General features: G+C 30.7%; 3 protein-coding genes across 3 annotated transcripts; all 3 read right to left on the bottom strand.

Moving 5' to 3' along the window:
- Positions 1 to 712: 712 nt before the first annotated feature.
- Positions 713 to 16,343, bottom strand: LOC130674305 (putative ankyrin repeat protein RF_0381). The gene is made up of 2 exons (XM_057479599.1): positions 16,066 to 16,343; positions 713 to 3,578 (listed from the first exon to the last, which is right to left on the bottom strand). The coding sequence occupies exon 2, from the start codon at positions 3,563 to 3,565 to the stop codon at positions 938 to 940; it is 2,628 nt and encodes an 875-aa protein (XP_057335582.1). The 5' UTR covers positions 3,566 to 3,578; positions 16,066 to 16,343; the 3' UTR covers positions 713 to 937.
- Positions 4,747 to 6,151, bottom strand: LOC130674311 (putative ankyrin repeat protein RF_0381). The gene has a single exon (XM_057479606.1). The coding sequence runs from the start codon at positions 5,883 to 5,885 to the stop codon at positions 4,848 to 4,850; it is 1,038 nt and encodes a 345-aa protein (XP_057335589.1). The 5' UTR covers positions 5,886 to 6,151; the 3' UTR covers positions 4,747 to 4,847.
- Positions 6,029 to 6,791, bottom strand: LOC130674244 (ankyrin repeat and SOCS box protein 3-like). Its single transcript, XM_057479514.1, has 2 exons — positions 6,144 to 6,791; positions 6,029 to 6,058 (listed from the first exon to the last, which is right to left on the bottom strand). The coding sequence occupies exons 1-2, from the start codon at positions 6,789 to 6,791 to the stop codon at positions 6,029 to 6,031; spliced, it is 678 nt and encodes a 225-aa protein (XP_057335497.1).
- Positions 16,344 to 21,242: the final 4,899 nt, after the last annotated feature.

Here is a 21,242-nt window from a genome sequence, read left to right as displayed (position 1 = left end):
TCATCACTATAAGAAGCAGAAATTTTACGTCTTTTGATGTAGTTAGAAGAGAGTAGAAATATTTTTATGTAAGTAAATTAGTCAGAAAAAAACCAATCATAAAACACCCTACACGGAAAAAAAATTCTAGACATTTTCATGATATTTTTATTGTATAATATTGTAACGCTGGACCAGATTCTCCAAATAACATTTTTTACTATATACTATCGTAAATTATATTTGATAACCCAAGCTAACATTTCTACCAAAAATATTATGACCAATACTACAAAGCAAATTATACAAGTTCGGTTCATAAAGTTTTCAATACGAGTATCGTAAAATCGAACAGTCGATAATCCGCCCCTACGAACGGAAAAGAGAAGATTTCTGACTGATGCAGAGATAAAATAGAGAAAGTGAAGAATTGAAGGAAGATTGTTGAGGACACGTGACGTCATGTCATAATCTGAGGATTTCACGTCATGGCTCTTGACCAGATTGTCAAATGAGTATGAGGTGGAACCGCTGATCTCTATATGGGCGTTATATAGAGATCAGTGATATTTGTATATTCTATCCCGACCAACTTTTAATTTCATCTATACATAGTAGAATTTACTATACAGATAGCAGAAAAATATAATCGTGTTTGCAAAAAAATACATTACGTATAGTAATTTTTAATATCCTCTTATGTAATAAGTGCCAACCAGTAAATTTTACTGAATATTGTAATTTTGATTATATTTTTTTCTCCGTGTACTTACTGCAATACTACAGTAGAAGTTACGGTTGTGAAATCAATGTATTTTGTTAAATCTTAGAAAATAAATTTATTTTATGCATCTTTACAAAAGTACTTCGAATAAATAAAAATTCATTCAAGAACGATAATGAATTTAAAATCTGAGTTATAACGAGTATAGATAAATTTTATTCTTAATTCTAATGATTAATTTAGACCACACAAAATCTTAAGATCCTCATCACTAAAATAGTCCAAAATATCTTGTACGTAAATATCTTGTAGCAAATGGTCAAATAAATCAGAAATTATTTTATCAGCACGAACCAACAATTTTTTACGTGGCTCAGCTTTGAGCAGACGATAGTAAATAATTCCACCATACAGCTTAAATTTACTACGTAATGACTTTTGATCTAAAATAATATCATCTCTGCTGATGAATCTAATTCTTCGAGATATTTTATTCACACACGAGTGTAAAACATCATAGAAACTCAGTTTCCAGGAGAACCATTGTGTCTTCAAAAAATCAATTTCATCTAAACACTCGGCGTAAAAATCGATAAATCGATGATTTTTCACAGCATCTAAACATTTATCGATAAGATAGAAATTAGCAGCTTTTAATTTAATAACATGCTGCTTTATTAATGTCTGGGCGTTTTGAGTAATTGATAAAACATCAATTGCCGTCTCACCATTTTCGTTAACAAAATTGATATCAACACCAACATCGAGCAATAGACTAATAATTTCTGGTCCAGATTCAACAAGCGCCAAATGTAATAATGATCCAACATTATTAATAGTGACACTGACATCAGCACCAGCATTAATTAACATTTCAGTTATTTCAAAATTGTTTTCCTGGATAGCAGCGGCCAAAATTGTTTGTCCATTAGCTGCTGCAGTATTAACATTAGCATTATGTTTAATTAATAATCTAACGATATCGTTTTGATGTTTCCGAATAGCAATAGCTAATGGCGATTCATAACCATCACAAAAATTTACGTCAGCACCATTTTCTATCAAGTACTCAGCCATTTTGTAGTCTTCCATTTCAACAGCTTCAATCAATGGTGTACATTTGTCTGAAAGCAGATTCACATCAGCGCCAGCATTTACTAAAATTTCTGTTATATCAGAACTGCGGTTCCTAATACTTGAGCAAAGAGCTGAACAGTCAGATTTTGGCGTGTAATCAATATTGGCACCATTTTTTATCAGTAATTCCACTATTTTCTTTCTGTTCTCTTGAACAGCATATATTAATGCTGCTGAATAATTGCAAGTAATGTTAGCATCAGTACAATAGTTGATTAGGTACTCAGCCAATTGTTGATTGTCATGCGTGATAGCTACTAGTAATAAGAAACAGCGATCTAGTGTTATAATGACCTCTGATCCGGCGTCTATTAATATTTTTTTTATTTCAAAATCTTTACTCCCACTAACGATTTCTAAAGCTAAGCAACAATATTCGGTCATATAGTTCACATCTGCGCCATTTTTGATAAGTAACTCAATCAATTCTTTGTTTCCACTTTCAGCGGCTTCCTGTAATGGCGAATTATCTCCAATATTACCATTAACATAGTTAACATTAGCACCGCGTTGTATTAAATATTCACATATTTCATAGTTATTTGTCTGAATTGCTCGCTTCAACGGGGCTACTGGTCCAGGGGTATTATTAATATCAACTCCCGCGTCTATTAATATTTCAACCAGCTCCAAATGATTGTTATCAATGGCCGCAATAATCGCAGTTTCTCTATATTCAGTGAACAAATTAACATCAGCTCCATTCTTAATTAATAATTCAACAACTGGTTTATTACCTTCTTCGATGGCTAAAATTAATGGTGTTTTCTTGAAATATACAGTGTTTGTTATATCTGCTCCATTTTTGACTAAGTTTTCGATTCTTTCGTAATTATTTTGAATAATTGCAAAATGAAGTGAGTTATCAATATCGAATGGTATAATTGAATCAGCACCTGCAGCAATTAATATCTCAATAATTTTAATATTTTTCTTATCACAAGCAATTTCCAAAGGAAGCCTTCCAAATGCCGGACGTATAACCGTATTAGCTCCTTTTCTTATCAATAATTCAATTATCGGTATATTTTCATTTTCAATGGCGATATGTAAGGGCAGATTATTTGAACTAGAATTGACATCCGCACCAATATTAATCAAATACTCAACAAATTCATACCTATTATACTCAATGGCAACTTGAAGTAAATACCAAAGATGATCAGTGTTTTGTGAAACCATTCTTTTAAATACTTCTATTTTGTTTAGGCCCACAGCAGCTAATATTGACTCATACGGATTATGATCAAATGATAATTCAGGATCATCGTAATTAGTAGCAAACTGAAAAGCTTCGATTTTATCGATAGGATCGATATATTTATCGAGTTTTTCCAATAATAATTTGACCATTTCTTTATTATTTTTTTCAATAGCTAGTTGTAATAGTTCCTTAGCATCGGATGTTTCTTGGTATTGATCTTCTATGGGGGGACAAATGGCACCTGCATTTAGTAATTTCTCAGTGAACTCCATATTGTTGAATTCGACTGCTAAATAAATTGCTTGGTTACGATATGGTATAATTCTATTCACTTCCACGTCGTGCTGGAGAAGGTAATCGAATAATTCTGTGTCTTTTTTATTAATCGATACTTCAAGAATTGTTGGATCGTAATCAGAGATTCCTGGATATTGTGTGTTTACGTCCATTTCACCTGCAAGTATTTTATCTCGAACTTCATTATATCCAAAAACGTTATTTGTATTCTGGAATGTCGTCATTGTGTTAATGTGCCTGAAAAAAAAATTTCATATTATTTTAACATTTTATTATTTTCAAAATAAAAAAATCGTATCAAGTCGAATTTTATTTAACTAGACCCTCTTAATCAATCAATATGAAAATACAGCCTAGATTATTATTTGGTTTATTATGAGATTAAACTTGATCTATTTTTTTTATACCCTTAAACTGTGGGAATCCACACGTAGAGAAAAGAATAGTTATGTTTACATTCTGCATAGTAACTAGGTAAATTTCTTGTAAATTGGTAAATAATACAAAGTACAATAGAATTCATTACTATCTCTCTAGTAATGATGATTATGTAACATGACAACAAGTAAAATAGTAAAAATCTCTATCTAGCACGGGAATCATGGAAAATACGATTTGTAGGAATTAAGAACGATTAAAAATTTAGTCCTCAATGATCGATTTTAATGGTCATAATCCTCATGGTTTTTCACATTTAATCGTCTCTAATCTTCAAATGATGATCGATTATTTTACGATTAAAAACGATTAATGAGGATTATAATTTTTTTATCCTCATAAATCGTCTTTAATCTTCAATCGGAACAACCCGGGTCGAAAAATTTGATCTTTTTTTCTAACTGGAATGAATTTAGACTAGTCGGTCTGTATTCGAATTAATTGATCTGTTTTTGATCTTATATAAAAATTTCAAGCTGTTCCCGACTAGAATTTCTTCCTGATTTACCTGAAGTACCATAAGGACCTTATCAGGTTAATATAAGGTTTGCCTTATTAGGGCAAACCTGACAAGTTCATGATCAGGACCTCATGAGGATATTCCTATTGAAAAAAAGGCTGTATAACTACATATATAATTTTTATATATTTCTTATATGATCATATGTAAATTGTATATGAACATATATGTTTATATAAGATCATATAAAATCTTTTTTTCCCGGGTGTGGTTTCCCTATACCACTACACCTCCATTGCACAAGGGAGGTTGTGGGGCATCACGGTAATGTTGCAGTACAGTATAAGCACAAGTCGGGTCACAGCCGCACAATGAAGGCAGAAAGAGAAGTAAAGCAGTTGCGATATAAAGGCAAAAAGTGTAAAAGGCCGTTGAAGAAAACAATTAAAATTAAAAATTAATGAATTTATTAATCCTTAGAAAACATATTTATTTTATGCATCTTGACAAACGTACTTTGAATAAAAAACAATTTGTAAAATAGCGATCATGAATTTATAATCTGACTCATAAGGAGTACAGATAAATTTTATTCTTAATTCTAATAATTAATTAAGACCACACAAAATCTTGAGTTCCGCATCACTAAAAAAGTCCAAAATATCTTGTACATTAATATCTTGTAGCAAATGGTCAAATAAATCAGAAATTATTTTATCAGCACGAACCAACAATTTTTTACGCGGCTCAGCTTTTAACACACGATGGTAAATAATTCCTCCATACAGCTTAAATTTACTACGTAATGACTTTTGATCTAAAATAATATCATCTCTGCTGATGAATCTAATTCTTCGAGATATTTTATTCACACACGAGTGTAAAACATCATAGAAACTCATGTTCCAGGAGAACCATTGTGTCTTCAAAAAATCAATTTCATCTAAGCACTCGGCATAAAAATCGTTAAATTGATCATCTTTCACAGCATCTAAACATTTATCGATAAGATAGAAATTAGCAGCTTTTAATTTGATAACATGTTCCTTAATTAATGTCTGGGCATTTTGAGAATTTGATAAAACATCAATTGCTGTCTCACCATTTTCGTTAACAAAATTGATATCAACACCAACATCGAGCAATAGTCTAATAATTTCTGGTCCAGATCCGACAAGCGCCAAATGTAATAATGATCCTACATTATTAATAGTGACACTGACATCAGCACCAGCATTAATTAACATTTCAGTTATTTCAAAATTGTTTTCCTGGATAGCAGAGGTCAGAATTGTTTGTCCATTAGCTGCTGCAGTATTAACATTAGCATTATGTTTAATTAATAATCTAACGATATCGTTTTGATGTTTCCGAATAGCAATAGCCAATGGCGTTTCACAACCGTCATGAACATTTACGTCAGCACCATTTTTTATCAAGTACTCAGCCATTTTGTAGTCTTTTATTCTAACAGCTTCACTTAATGGTGTACATCTTTCTGAAAGTAAATTTATATCAGCGCCAGCTTTTACTAAAATTTTTGTTATTTCTGAACTGCGGTACCTTATACTTGAGCAAAGAGCTGAACGCCCATTTTTTGGCGTGTAATCAATATTGGCACCATTTTTCATCAGTAATTCCACCATTTCCTTTCTGTACTCTCGAATGGCATATATTAATGCCGCTGAATAATTGCAAGTAATGTTAGCATCAGTACAATAGTTGATTAGGTACTCAGCCAATTGTTGATTGTCATGCGTGATAGCTAATTGTAAAGAGGAATAGTAATCTAGCGATATAATAACATCTGAACCGGCGTCTATTAATATTTTTACTATTTCAAGATCATCACAATCACAAGCAATTTCTAAAGCTAAGTTACAATATTTGGCCACATAGCTTACATCTGCACCATTTTTGATCAGTAACTCAACCAATTTTTTGTTTCCACTTCCAGCGGCTGCCTGTAATGGCGAACTTTCTCCAACATTAAAACCGTTAACGTTAGCACCGCGTTGTATTAAATATTCACATAATTCATAGTTATTTGTATGAATTGCTCGGTTCAACGGGGCTCGTGGTCCAGAGTCATAATTGATATCAACTCCTGCGTCCATTAATATTTCAACTAATTCTGAAAAATTGTTTTGAAAGGCCACAACAATCGCAGATTTTCCATATTCAGTGACAAAATTAACATCAGCTCCATTCTTAATTAATAATTCTACCACTGGTTTATTGCCGTCTTCTATGGCTAAAATTAAAGGTGTATTATAGAAATATACAGTGTTGTTAATATCCGCTCCATTTTTGACTAGGTTTTCGATTCTATCATAATTATTTTGAATAACTGCACAATGAAGTGAGTTATTAATATCAAATTTTTTAATTTCATCATCACCTGCAGCAATCAATATCTCAATGATTTTAATATTCTTCTTATCACAAGCAATTTCCAAAGCAGCCTTCCCAATTGCCGGAAGTACATCCGTATCAGCTCCTTTTCTTATCAATAATTCAATTATCGGTATATTTTCTTTTTCAATGGCCATATGTAAAGGCCAATCGTTTAAACTATAATTGACTTCAGCACCAATATTAATCAAATACTCAGCGAATTCGTACCTATTATACTCAATGGTGACTTGGAGTAAAGACTCAAGACGAACAGCGTTTTGTGAAGCCATTTTTTTTAAATACTTCTATTTTGTTTTGTTCCACAGCAGCTACTAATGAAGCAAACGGAATCTGATCAAATGATAATTCAGGATCATTGTAATCAGTAGCAAACTGAAAAGCTTCGATTTTATTGAAAGAATCGATATATTTGTCGAGTTTTTCTAATAATAATTTGACCATTTCTTTATTATTTCTATCAATAGCTAGTTGTAATAGATTATTAGCGTCAAATGTATCTCCATGTTGATCTTGTACGGGGGAACAAATGGCACCTGCACTAAGTAATTTCACAGTGTACTCTATGTCGGCGAAGTTGACTGCTAAATAAATTGCTTGGTTACGAAATGGTATAATTCTATTAACTTCCACGTCGTGCTGAAGAAGATAATCGAATAGCTCGGTGTCTCGTTCATTAATCGATATTTCAAGAATTGGTGGATCGTAATCAGAGATTCCCGGATATTGTGTGTTAACGTCCATCCCACCTGCAAGTATTTTTTCTCGAACTTCATCATATCCAAAATCTTTATTTGTATTCTGGAATGTAGCCATTGTGTTAATCTGCCTGGAAAAAAATTTTATATAACTTTAACGTTTTATCATTTCCATAGAAAAAAATCGGTCTATCAGTTAACCCTGCGGGCCAGCCCTTAAACTTCCCGCTGTTTTGAAGCACAAGAACCTTGAAAACATTATCGTGAATACATTCTCGAGCTCTTCGAGTTCGAAAATACTTTTTCTTTATCCCTTAGTCGAAAGTACGCACTTCCCTCCCTAATTTTGAGGCCTAAAGTCTTATTTCCCTCTCCAGGTGGAGTTACACGCGCCCCACTTATATCGCCGGGAGCAAAAAATTTTTTCGTGCCTACGGAAACAGCCGGCTGCTGCCATCTACTAAACGTCTACCACTTTATCAATAAAATTTTTGACGATAACATCATAGACCGTTGCTTTATTTATATATACGTCAGTGTTTCTGTGTCTCGTTGTTTGTGATATTTTAAGTAAACAGTGTACTTGCAATAATAAAATGACTGAAAAAGTATCTTCTGATGACTCTATGGACGAGAATGAGGTGATAAAAGATTTTGATGCAGAGGCGAGGTTAATTATTGAAAGTTTATATATTTATTTATATATTTTTTATTGGCAGGAAAAAAAAAATTGTTCATAGGCATAAATTTATTTCTTTCGAAAAAAAAAAATTATTTTTTATTTTTTATTTTTTATAAGTATAATTATGTCTTTTTTTTGTTTTGTTTTTGATGCCCGCCCCCGCCGACCAGACGCACTCGCTTCGCTCGTGCTTTCAAATGTCACAGGGCAGGCATCAAAAACGCAACAAAAAAAAAAAAAGAGAGACAGAAAAAAATTAAAGTTTTATGTATGTCCGAACGAGGCGCGTCAATAGGGAGCAAATAAAAAAAACATGGCCGACCTTTCAGCTGAAGGCAGAACGTGGTTGTATTGTTTATAGTATTCAAAAATGTAATTAATAAACGTACTTTCGATCAGGTATAAAGAAAAATCGTATACACCATACGGGAAGATAGTTAAAAGCCCTGCCCTGTGTGTCATGATGCCCTCGGCTTCGCCTCGGGCATCTTATCACACAGGGCAGGGCTTTTAACTTTCTTCCCTTGTAGTGTAATATGCTATTGTATGCTGTTGTTTTCGAAAAAAAACGTTTTTCACCATTTTTTAGCTCTAAAGCCCAGTTGCTTTTAGAATCAATCTATCGAGCACATTAAAAGTTATCCAAAAAAAAAATTTTTGAAAAAATTTTATTTTTGGAATATCTCTGAACGAGCCCTACCGATCAAGCTCAATTTTCTAACAGCTTCAAGATATTGACAAGCCGCGTCGAATGACACCTGAAAGTTCAAAATCGGTTCATCCGTTCAAAAGATACAGGTATTTACATACGTACGTACGTACGTACGTACATACATACACACATACACACGGACGTCCATCCGGGAATAGTCAGAATAGCTTCCTAGGACCTCAAAACGTCGACATCTAATGAAAATTCGATTTTCGTAAGTCGGACCGAAACCAATAACTTCCTGAATTTTTTAAAATTTACAATTTTCTTAGCGAAAAGTTAAAAATAGTAGTAACTCGGATTTTATTTAACTGGACCCTATGAAAAGAATTCATAAAAAAACCCAGCCTAGATTCCTATTTTGTTTTCTATAAGAAACGAACTATTTTTTAAATACTCTAAAACTGTGGGAATCCACATGGCGAGAGACTTTATAAAAATTGATATAATTTTCTATAAAGTTATACATTACTTTATAAAAATACTCGATAAAGTTTCATATTATGCTTGTATATAATAAATATGATCATATAGAAGTTCATATGATCTTATAAAAATCTCACAAAAATTGATATAGTTTTATAAGGATTTTGTAAAAATTGATAAGATTTAATATAAATCTGAGAAAAAGTTCTTATAGAATATATATAAACATTAGGGTGATTAAAAGAAAAAAATTTATAATTATTATTATTATTATTTATATTCATAAAAAGTCATGTTTTTGTCCTTAAAAACAATTGAACACAGACTAAAAATTATAGTAAATAAAGTCTGTTTTTAGTCTAAACGTGATTTAAAACAGACTAAATATCATACGAAAATAAGACTGATATTGGCCTGGATAATGACAAGTGCGGACAAAAACAGATTAAATTACTGTATAAAATAAATACGATTTATAAACTTGAATTAAAGAAAAAATATTTAAATTCATCATTTATTTTAGACAGATCTAATTTTTTGACCCGGGTTAGCATGCAAAAATCTACTTTTTCACTAAAAGTGTAATTACTCGTAAGCTGCTCATTATTTTTGGAATTTATCTAAAGATCTTTAAAACTGATTCCTCAAGCTTTCCGAAACTCTATGACAAGTCATAATTATCATATTTGAAACGCCAATTGAAGCTACCTGAATAGTATTGATTTTGTATTTCAAAATGAAATTGTTAATTTTCGATTTTTATTTTGCTAGCTTCGATTAGGGATAATTTTGACTTGTCAAGGTTTCTGGAAAGCTTGAGGAATCAGCATTGAAAATCTTTGTATAAATTTGAAAAGTATTGTGCAGCTTACGAGTAATTACAGTAAATTTTAACATGGTAATTAGATGGGAAATTAAAATTAAAATAGCGACCTCTTAGAAGAGCTAGAGAGCCCATCTTTTAGGAGGATTTTGTTCTCGGTAACCACTAACGTTTCAGGGGGTAAGAGCGAAAAAAAAAAATTAAATTTTTTTTTGAATCACCCTAATAAACATATATGTTTATATATGATTATATAAAAGCTTACGTAATCATATAAAATTCATATAAGAATTCATGTACTCCCATAAGGATGTGATGGTGGGATGGTGTGCAGCGAGCCGACCAGTATTGAGGGCACCTGTGATTTTTTTTTATGTGATAGATTCTGCTTATCCTAATTTTTTTTTATTATTACTATGACTACTTATCGTTTAACTACTACTACTTGTTCTTTTTACTATACTATCACTATTATTATTGTTATTACTATAATTACTTAAAAATAGTACTAAATTCTAATACTATGTGCTATTTTGCTTATTACTATTCTTATAACTATTGACTTAATACTATTTCTTATTATTATGACTATTATTTCTTATATTCTTATTAATACTTATGATTTACTTATTGCTATTCTAATTTGTGACGACTAATTACTATACTGAGAAAAAAATTTTCTCCTGTCAACTAAATTTTAGTTATGATAAGAAAATGATTTGATTGTCCATTGCCAATCATATATTTGGTTGTTTTCACTGAATATTGTATAATTCACCAACAAAACAAATTATTAGAAACTATAAAATATTCAGTAAAGATAATTATGCGTTAAGTAGCAAGCATAAAATCAAATTGATTACCTGTAGAGCTTATAAAGTAGTCATAATGAAATATATGAGTGATCATTATAGAGAATGAGTTATTAATAATAATTAAATATCATTTTGTAATGACAGAATATTTATTTAACAGTTAAATAAATGCAAATTTAGAAAAATGATTCATTTCCTTCACACGTACTTTTTTTCGTACTATGACAAAAATTGTTCAGGAAAAACATTGTTATTAAACATTAATGTCAGAATGTAATACAGGATACCCCTATATTATTATCAAAAATATTCAGCGGATAACCCATCCCATGAATGCTTCAAGCTGGCGAATATAATAACTCTGGAATAAGTATCTTACCAGGGACACCACAAATGGTGGGCGCGATCTAGTGGCGAGCACCGAACTACTCCCACTGCTGCTGCCTAACACCATAACTTTTAAATCAATAATCATTAGGTTCAAATATATATTTATTAACCTCGAACAAATATATATATATTTATTCTACACGGAAAAAAAAATATTGTGTTTATCGCTCACTAACGGAGAGCGACAAGTGTATCGTGATTAGTTCTAAATTGTATTGCTACTACCACAATATATATATCGATATGAATGAAACACTAGATACTTATAATAATGATCCTACGGATTGTGTATATACTTAAATGTATAGTGATCGTCAGTTAACGTATCCATATCGTACCAAAACGGATCGTGATTATCGCGATCTACTTCTCAAGCGCCACCACTCATAACCAAATTATTAAACTTTATAATGCATATCTTGCAAATTATACAGTGTTTATTTATAAAATTATTAATTATTTAAAGCGCACACAACGACAATGAAAAAATACTAATTATATATCTAATGCAAGAATTTCTGTTTTTTATCTATTAATTTTTTAATTTATCTTTGAAACAAAAAAAAGACTATAAAATTTACATCAATCAATTACGTATATTCTATTACTTTACATTTCTTGATATTAAATAATAATTTTTTATTGCACTTATTAGAATTATTAATATGTGATTATTAATGACAGCTAAAAATAAAATTGTAATGAAGTTAAAGTTATAAATTTATCTATTTTAACCTCAAATTAGTTATAATAACAAAACGGATCGTTACTATAGCGAAACGATCTTATGATTTCGGGATCCGCCTGGATCGTGATAATCACGATCCAATAGACCAGCACTTTCCGTATACAACGGATACCCAACCGAGGAGAGTGAATATCACGATACCGTTGAGTGATGAGCGCAATATTTTTTTCTCCGTGTAAATGAATATATTTTTTTGTGTCTAAGTAATATTTATTAGAGTTAATATAATAATATTTTGCTTTAATATTTGGATTTGTAGGCACTATTAAATAGTTTAGTTATCCATTAAATAAATATTTTCTTAACTGTACCAAATGATTTTATATTCTTAAAGAGAGAAATATTAATGTCAACCAAATAGAGTCTATTAAATCATTTGTTAAAAATGACAAAATAGATTATATTGACGTAATAAAATTTAGTTGTCCCAAATAAATTTTAGTTTAATAGAATTTAAGAAAACCAATTTAATTGTCCGAAGAGAAATTTTTTCTTAGTGTACTTATATTATTTTATTACTATTGGGATTTACTTTCTTATTATAAACACTATTATTTCCTACTACAACGACGTATTATTATTTATTCATATTAAAATGGCTGTGTTTATTTACTTTTAAGTTTAAGATGAATGAATTTAGTGAAATATAAAATTATATGAGTGTACCGTATGAGTATGTGAATGCGCGCCCGAGCGAAAATTAGTCCCGAGCAGGTAAAGTCAAAGGAAAAAAAAAAACGCCGATAAAGATTTCAAATGAATCTTTTAAAAGATTCAAGAGATCGAAAACAAATATAAAATAAGGCGAAATACGAGAAATAATAGGTGAAATTGAAATTAACTCTAATATTTCAATCGTTCATTCTTTCATTTTCTATCCATTCGCTCGGTTCACCGTCGCTCGCACGGCTAAATTCTCAGTATTTAGTATTTACTTAAAGTCTTAAACGAATTCTTTTTCTTTAAAATCAGTTTTACATTCGATAAAATTATTTTTTCTCAATTTCCTTTGACTGTATCACTCTGGACTTAAAATAATTTTACAAATAGTATATTTTCGCTGACAACAATAGAGGGCGATGGAATTTATTCCCGTCCATATCTACAGCGAACAGATATGGTAATAAAACCGCGCATATAGGCCCGTAGAAAAAACTTAGTCTTCAGAGAGGTTGTCCAGGAAGGTCATTCCCAGTCAACCATAAGGAAGTTCACTTACCAGGAGTCCGATCGGGCCAGGTAAGCGAAATCTATTCTCTCCGGGAGGTTTAAGGGACCCCACTCCAAGGCCTTCTGCCAAGGGGTGGTAGATGATACTATCCACGTAGGTGGGGGTTTGCTGGAGACCATCCACTTACCCTCTAGGATTGGAGTTCGTATAGGGCCGACGGGGTAGTCGACCAGACTCCCCTGAAGCACCCGGGAGGGGGTAGAACCGCGTTGTAGCCGCGAAATTTTGAGTATGTGTGTGTTTGTATATTACTTGACCGCGTAAACCGTGATAAATTGTTTAAATAATAATAGCCGAGATTATACATTATAAAACCGCGTTTAATTATTGATGTTAATTATTGTAAGAGGTAGTAGAACAGGGCTTGAAGCCAATGTAAATTATTTAAATAAATCCTAGTTTATTTTTTTTTTGTTTAAACCTGTGTTTCTTTCTTTTGGAAAGGACTTCTTTTTCTTGTTTAAATAAAGTTTTGTTGACTGTTTAATTAAAAACCGTCTATACTGAAAAGACCCCTTTTCAACCCTGGACTCCGGCGAGCTAAACCGAGCAAAAAGGGGTAGTTTATAATTTGTACCTTCAATTATAATTAATTAATGATTCTAATAATTAATTTTCTTGTGGATTAAAATTAGTCATACTTTTAAATCACTAATTTCTTCAATCCAAATCCTGGTTCGTCTAACTTCCGAGTTTCTGGCGAGATATAAAATTGATTTAACGTTTTCCTCGATATTAATCAACTAATTAATTACTCCTCGTATATTTTATTTTTAAACCCAATTTTACCCGTTACAAGGATTTCTGGTACATATTTCACGATTAAAACGGATCTCTACTGCATTAGTATCTATACGATAGTACCCCTGGTTTCATCGTAACTATTGGAGTTTTGTTCACTTTTGACTGTTTTACGATCAAACAAGACTTGAAATAATAAAAATAATGATAATAATAATAATAACCATCTTTAAAAGTACCTAGCAAGCGTGGGTTCGAAACGCCCATAGATTGTTTAATTTTTTTTTTCTTTCATTTTATAACAACCCAAGGAAAAATTATTTTTTTCTAATTGAAGATTTAATACATTCCAAATAAATTTTATAGAGTTCCCTAGAAGTTGACGGGCAGTAATTATTTTTGAAAATAATTTTAAATCGCAAAAATAAAACTTTTTCTAGACAAATTTTAGGATCTATTGGGTGAGGATATTTACTGAGATTAACCGAGTATGTGTGATGTTGATGAAAGAATCCCTGGTATCTGCTGGTCTCGAACCCAGATCCATCCGATTCTAAGTCCTTGCTGCCATCCACTGCGCTAAAACTTACGAGCGTGATCGCATTGGAGTAAATGGTATATTTATTGGAGTATCAAACAATAATTTATAAAAAAACGTTCAGATCATGATATTATGGTTGACTCCATAATTCATATTCGGAGTAAAATATATTATTTAATAAAGTACTTTTAGGGAGATTTATAAATAGAATAAATTAAAAATTTTTTTAGTTCAAATGTTGTTTTCATAAATGATATAATTTTTTAATAGTTTGGCGAATTTCTTAAATTTCATACTAAAGTATATAAAAATTGCGTACTATTGAGGGGACGATTATGAAAATTAATACAAAAAAATGTCGAATTCGAATAAGAAATATCATAAAACTTTTTAATATTTTATGAAATTGTGTAGAAACTTATAAAAAAATTAAAATTCTATGAAATTTTATAAGTTCATTTTCTTACAGATTACTAAAGAGATATTATTAAACGAATAAAAAATTAAAAAAAAAAAAGAATTAATCTAAGTGGGATTCATACCCACCCTGGCTAGGTACTTTTAAAGATAGTTGTTATTATTATTATTGTCTCAGGCCTGGTTTGATCGTATTTATTTTTATGTTTCATCTTGCACGGTCAGAACAGGCGTCTTTTTAGGCGGTAAATAAAACATCAAAGCAATTGGAAACTGTTACGATTAAATCGGTTCTTGAATTTCGACTCGGGGTGGTCTGCTCACGATCATTTTTTCTTAACCACTAAGTCTTGATGAGCCTTTTTGATTGCTACCAAGCACGTCCAAATCGGTTGATTCGTTTCAAAGGTATCATACGACAAAAAATAGCTTACACACATCCGGATACAGTTGGAATAGTTTCATAAGACCTCAAAACGTCAGGATCTGATGAATACTTGATTTTCGAAAATCGGACCGAAACAAAGAACTTCCCTTTTTTTCAAAATTTTAAATTTTCATAACGAGAAGTTATAGTTAAATAACTGTAAAGAACAACCCTCTACTTTGCACTAGAGGTGTTCAAGAATAAATTAGAACTACCGAGTTTTTTTTCGTAGAAATTTCAATGCCAGCACTGCTGCTCAGTAGCGTACAGCAATGAAAAATAAATGGCTGCATAATGAGAGAATCGAAAATGATATAAATATTTAATAACATAGATCACGAGCGCGTACATTCAGTTAATTTTTATTGCGATTAAAATTATAATAATTTTTACTAATTCAATTACGATAAATGAATTCATTAAATAAATCAGTAAACTTTTACTAATTTATTTTTAGAAATACTAATTTGATAGAAAGTAATTCAGCTTTTAATAAAATTGTTCATTTTCACTATTGAATGTTAAATCCCGTTTAATTAATGCAAATGTAAGTCAATAAATAAATTTGACTAATTTACTCTGGAAACTATCAGTTTAGCAGTTACGCAATAAGTTGCAATCTATATTAGTGAGAATTTCCCAAATTAATTTTTAGAGAGTGAGAATTTTAATAAATTCCGTGAATTTTGGCATTGACTATCATCGATATTTTTCGAAATCTCTATCAATTCTCATATAGATATATTGTTATAGTGCTTACCTTAACTCTTATAATAACTAGATTACTTTTGTTCTCTTTCCGCTGCTAAGTGTTAAATTTTGCACACTGAGTATTTCCAATCGAATTTTATTGAAGAATAAAAAATAAAAGTTACACTTCCGGATTCATGACTACAAATTTACTAAAAATATGTTGAGTCCTTGTACTCGTTTTCAGTTCAGATAATATCGATAGCACACGCTGTCAGCTGTTATGGTTCGATGTGGTTATAAAGTAATAATGTGTCACCTATGAAAAAAGATAGCGCCGCATTGTTAAACTCGTCTCGGAATTCCCAGAAAGATAATGAAATATCGCTTCCACTACTATACCGGGAATTTCGTCACTACGCATTAGTAAAGAGAAGTAGGAGAAATTTAGTACATCGAACACCTAGGGTGGGTGTAGAAACTAAAAACATGCGAGGTATATTCTCCTGCCAAGATAATTTTACCAACGAGTCAAATAACTAATTTGCCCACGATTCGACGTAAACATGCAGCTGAAATTTGAGGTCAACGTTCCGGGAACTCGTTGGCATGTGTAACAATTGATGGAAACTTGTCGTCAAGTTGAATGTAATAAGTTGGGTGAGTAAAAAATTGCCAAAAACTTGATGGAAGCTTTCTCTTTCAAGCTAAATTCATATTGCGGCCTCAGATTATCGCCAACTTTCTGGGAAAGCTGAAGCCAACTTGGGGTCGAGCCTATTTTTCAGAAGATCCAAATTCCGGATGATACTTATCATCCGAATAGAATGGTAAAGAAGTTTGAATTTCAAGTTATAGACGGCATCGTATCGGCAATTCAGAAATGAGATTCCGTTTCGCTAAACTCCTCCGCTTCAAAGCAGCATAATCGCAAATTTGGTTGAGCGTACATTTTTAAATGTAAAATTTTGAAAGACGAAAAATTTGTTCTAGAGTGATTTAAAAAAAAAACTCAAGAAATTTCCAAATTTACAATCAATTATATGATTTTTTCGATAAATAAGATATATGTTGGACCATAATAAATACACAGTATATTTGTCAGTGTTACAAATGTGTTTTGGAGTAGCTACAAGTGTCGCATGATTATTAGGGTGTTCCAAAAAAAAACTTTTTTTTTTTAATGGTATCTAAAAATTGAAAGTATCACTAAAAATAAAAATTTGGGTACCATTCCGAGCTCTTAATAATGATATTAAGGTATGCCTCAATCCATTTTTCTATTTTCCATTTAAATAACACGGGAAAAAAAATTTTTTTAGAATTTTACAGCTCATAAACCAATAAACGGATTTGTATGCACAACAAATTTTTTTGTTGAAAATTAAACGCTCTACAAAAAAGAGTTTCTTATCATTTTTTGATAAATTCCACTGTTCAAAAGTTATTTAAGCTTCAAGTCAAATTTATAGTAAATTTTGAAATTTTTTTATTTTTCCGGCGAAACTATCAGTCTTATCAAAAATTATTAGATGAACTTTTTTGTAGATAATTTTATTTCTTACATATTATTACGAATAAAGTTTTTCGAAATTCTGCGTTGTTTTCAAGTTATATCCATTTCAATGTCAAGTTCTTATAAAAAGAAGATTTCTGATTATTTTTAAGACCTTGACATTGAAATGAAAATAAATTGAAAACAATGTGGAATTTCGAAAAATTTTATTTGTAATTATTTGTAAGGAATAAAATTACCTACAAAAAAGTTTCTATGACATTTTGTAATAAGACTGATAGTTTCGCCGGAAAAGTGAAAAGATCTCAAAATTTACTATAAATTTGACTTGAAACTTAAATAACTTTTGAACAGTGGAATTTATCAAAATGATAAGACTTTTTTTTGTAGTGCGTTCAATTTCCTATACAAAGTTTCATTGCGCATAAGAATCCGTTGAGAGGTTTGTAAGCTAGAAAATTCTAAAAAAAAATAAAAAAATTTTTCAAATTGATTGAGGCAAACCTTAATATTATTATTAAGAGCTCGGATTGGCACCAAAATTTTTATTTTCAGGTATACTTTTAATTTTTGAATACCAAAAAAAAATTTATTTTTTTTTAAACACTCCAATGATTATCATATATATTCGATATTAGAATAATTAAAAAATTATATAGAATATGGGTAAGTGTTGTGTTCCTTTTTGTAAAGGAAAAGCAACTTCCGCTTTTCCCATTGATGGAAAACGTCGGGCTCTTTGGGATAAGACTATAAATGTAAATTTTCGATATTCGAAATCATCGAGGTTATGTCCTAACCATTTCGTGAAGGATGTTATTGTTGAAAAAAATGAAAGTTATTACTGTACCTGCAGTGGGTCTGTACCTGCGGTGAGCTTATAGATGTTCCATTCTTTAATGGACCAAGATATTACAGTCTGTTAGTTTATTAATTTTATGAATTTGATGTAATTTGTGTGCCTAGTAATGATGGCCTAGTAATAATTTCTATGCGGTATAGTAATGAAAATTTGTGTTTGATGGCATTTCGAATGTACTGTGAAAACGTCTGTACGAGCACAGTAAATATTACTGTGCTGCTCTAGAAAATATGAACATTAGAGTGTCTCAAAAAATCGACTTTTTTTTTTTTTTCTCGAAGAACATTGAAAAATCGACAGAGTATCTCTAGACAAAGATCCTGTTAAAATATGAGACCTTAATATTAATATTTAAAGGTGACGATTCACGATTTTCTATTTTTCATTTAAATAACATGGGAAAAAAAAAATTTTAATTTTGGAATTTTATACCTCGGCGATGGCTTATTAAACAGATAAGTTCAGGATATATTTTTGTAGGGAATCGAACGCTCTACAAAAAAAGACTCTTATCATTTCTTGATAAATCCATCTGTTCAAAAGTTATTGGAGCTCGAAGTAAAGTTAGAGTAAATTTCGAGATCTTTTTACTTTTCCGGCGAAACTATCGGACTTATCATAAAATGTCATATGGTCTTTTTTGTAGACAATTTTATTTCCTACAAATTATTATTTATAAATTTTTTTCAAATTCTGCATTGTTTTCTAGTGATTTCCATTTTAATGCCAAGCTCCTAAAAAAGTAGTGTTCTGATCGATTTTAAGAACTTGGCATTAAAATGGAAATAACTAGAAAACAATGCAGAATTTAAAAAAAATTTATAAATAATAATTTGTAGAAAACGAAATTGTCTACAAAAAAGATTTCATGATATTTTATGATAAGTCCCATAGTTTCGCCGGAAAAGTAAAAAGATCTCGAAATTTACTCTAACTTGACTTCGAGCTCCAATAACTTTTGAACAGATGGATTTATCAAAAAATGATAAGATACTTTTTTTGTAGAGCGTTCAATTCCCTACAAAAACATATCCTGAACTTATCTGTTCAATAAGCCATCGCCGAGGTATAAAATTCCAAAATTAAATTTTTTTTTTCCCATGTTATTTAAATGAAAAATAGAAAATCGTGAATCGCCACCTTTAAATATTAATATTAAGGTCTCATATTTTAACAGGGTCTTTGTCTAGAGATACTCTGTCGATTTTTCAATGTTCTTCAAGAAAAAAAAAAAAAGTCGATTTTTTGAGACACTCTAATGAACATTTAAAAAAGTATCCGTGTCCGTTGCGATAAGTTGTAAGTTTTATTTTATTGAGTAATAAATCATAATACTCGTAACCTAATAACTGTATTAATTTTAACTAAGAAATTAAAACATTAATTAAAAAAAAAGGCAAGATATTTACAATCTCGTCAGGATACATAGATTTAAAAAAAATAACTCACAGTTATTTCGAATCACCTGTTTCACGAAATTTAATAAAAAAATTGTAGCCTTAAAAATTTGACATTTCGACTTATTACTTGACATGGAGATTTTACCGAAATACATTTAACGAATTTTGTAAAACAGATACCGTAAAAAAACTATAAGTAATTTTTTCACAATATATATCCTGGCAAATTTATAATTACGTTTTTATTTTTTAAATTATTGCTCGAATTTTTTTTTTAATTTATAAATAAAGTTTCTAAAATAGCTATAAAAATTCATGATCACTAATAATTTTCAAAAAGTGGGGGGTATCGTCGAAGAAATGTCTTGAGTAATTCACCACCATAGCTACGACTTATGACTGCTTAGCAGCGCTTGCGTCACGGGAGAGAGACAGCAGCTACTCAGCACAGTAATTCTTACTGTGCTGTTTAGGGAACTACTCTCATGCAGGGAAGGTAAATCTACATAAAGCAAAATAATCTTTACTTGAAAATAATCTCTTGACAACACAGGAGCCCTTCCTATCCGTAACGTAAATCTCACCATACAATATAGTAAAATTTCAGATGCATATTTTTTTCGTGGACTTAGTACTAGATAGCAAAGTAATATTTACTAAACTTTTTTATCGCAATAGGAGTATTGACGATACATTTCTCTCCGTGAACCTCGGCTTCTTTTAAAGCATACTCAAAATTACAATATGTCTTATCAATCTAAACTTATTTGAAAGTAAAATTTGGTCACCTACTAAAATTTTAATAATAAAATAAAACTGAATGAAATAAAAAAAAATACGAAGTTTAGCGTCTGAGCTGGGCGTAACACTTAAAAAAAAGTTCAGTATTTTTGTTGATAAGATTCCAAAAAAATATACCCGATTAGAATTTTTTCCTGATTTGCCTGAAGTACCATATAAGGTTTGCCTAATTAGGGCAAACCTGACAAGTTCCTTGTCAGGACCTTATCAGGATATCCTTATTCAAAAAAAAGTTATTTGCCATCGGGTCAATCTGATGTTCCTGATCAGGATCTCGTCAGGATATCCTTATTAAAAAAAAAGTTATCCCATCTCTTTGAATATTTCATTTACAGGCTAAAAATTAAAAAAAGTACAAAAGAATATTATATAAAAATCACGTCAATCATTGCAGCACAGATTTTTTACTTTTTCATCAGTTATTCTTTGACATCATAATGAATATTATATTTACACTTTCAAGATCACTTGTGTATGTCAGCCCAGTGGATAGCATCGAGAACTTTGAATCGAAAGGACGCAGGTTCGAGCCCAGCAGTTATTGAGATTTTTTCATCAATAAAAAATATGTTTACTTCCTCTAATTAATGCTCTCAATACAATAGATAACATTCTCGATCGAATTCAAATTCTCTTATTTTTTTTTTGCAATTTAATATTTTTTTATA

The sequence above is a fragment of the Microplitis mediator genome, chromosome 9 (assembly GCF_029852145.1).
Source record: "Microplitis mediator isolate UGA2020A chromosome 9, iyMicMedi2.1, whole genome shotgun sequence".
Taxonomy (NCBI): domain Eukaryota; kingdom Metazoa; phylum Arthropoda; class Insecta; order Hymenoptera; family Braconidae; genus Microplitis; species Microplitis mediator.
This window is presented reverse-complemented; position numbering and strand designations above follow the sequence as displayed.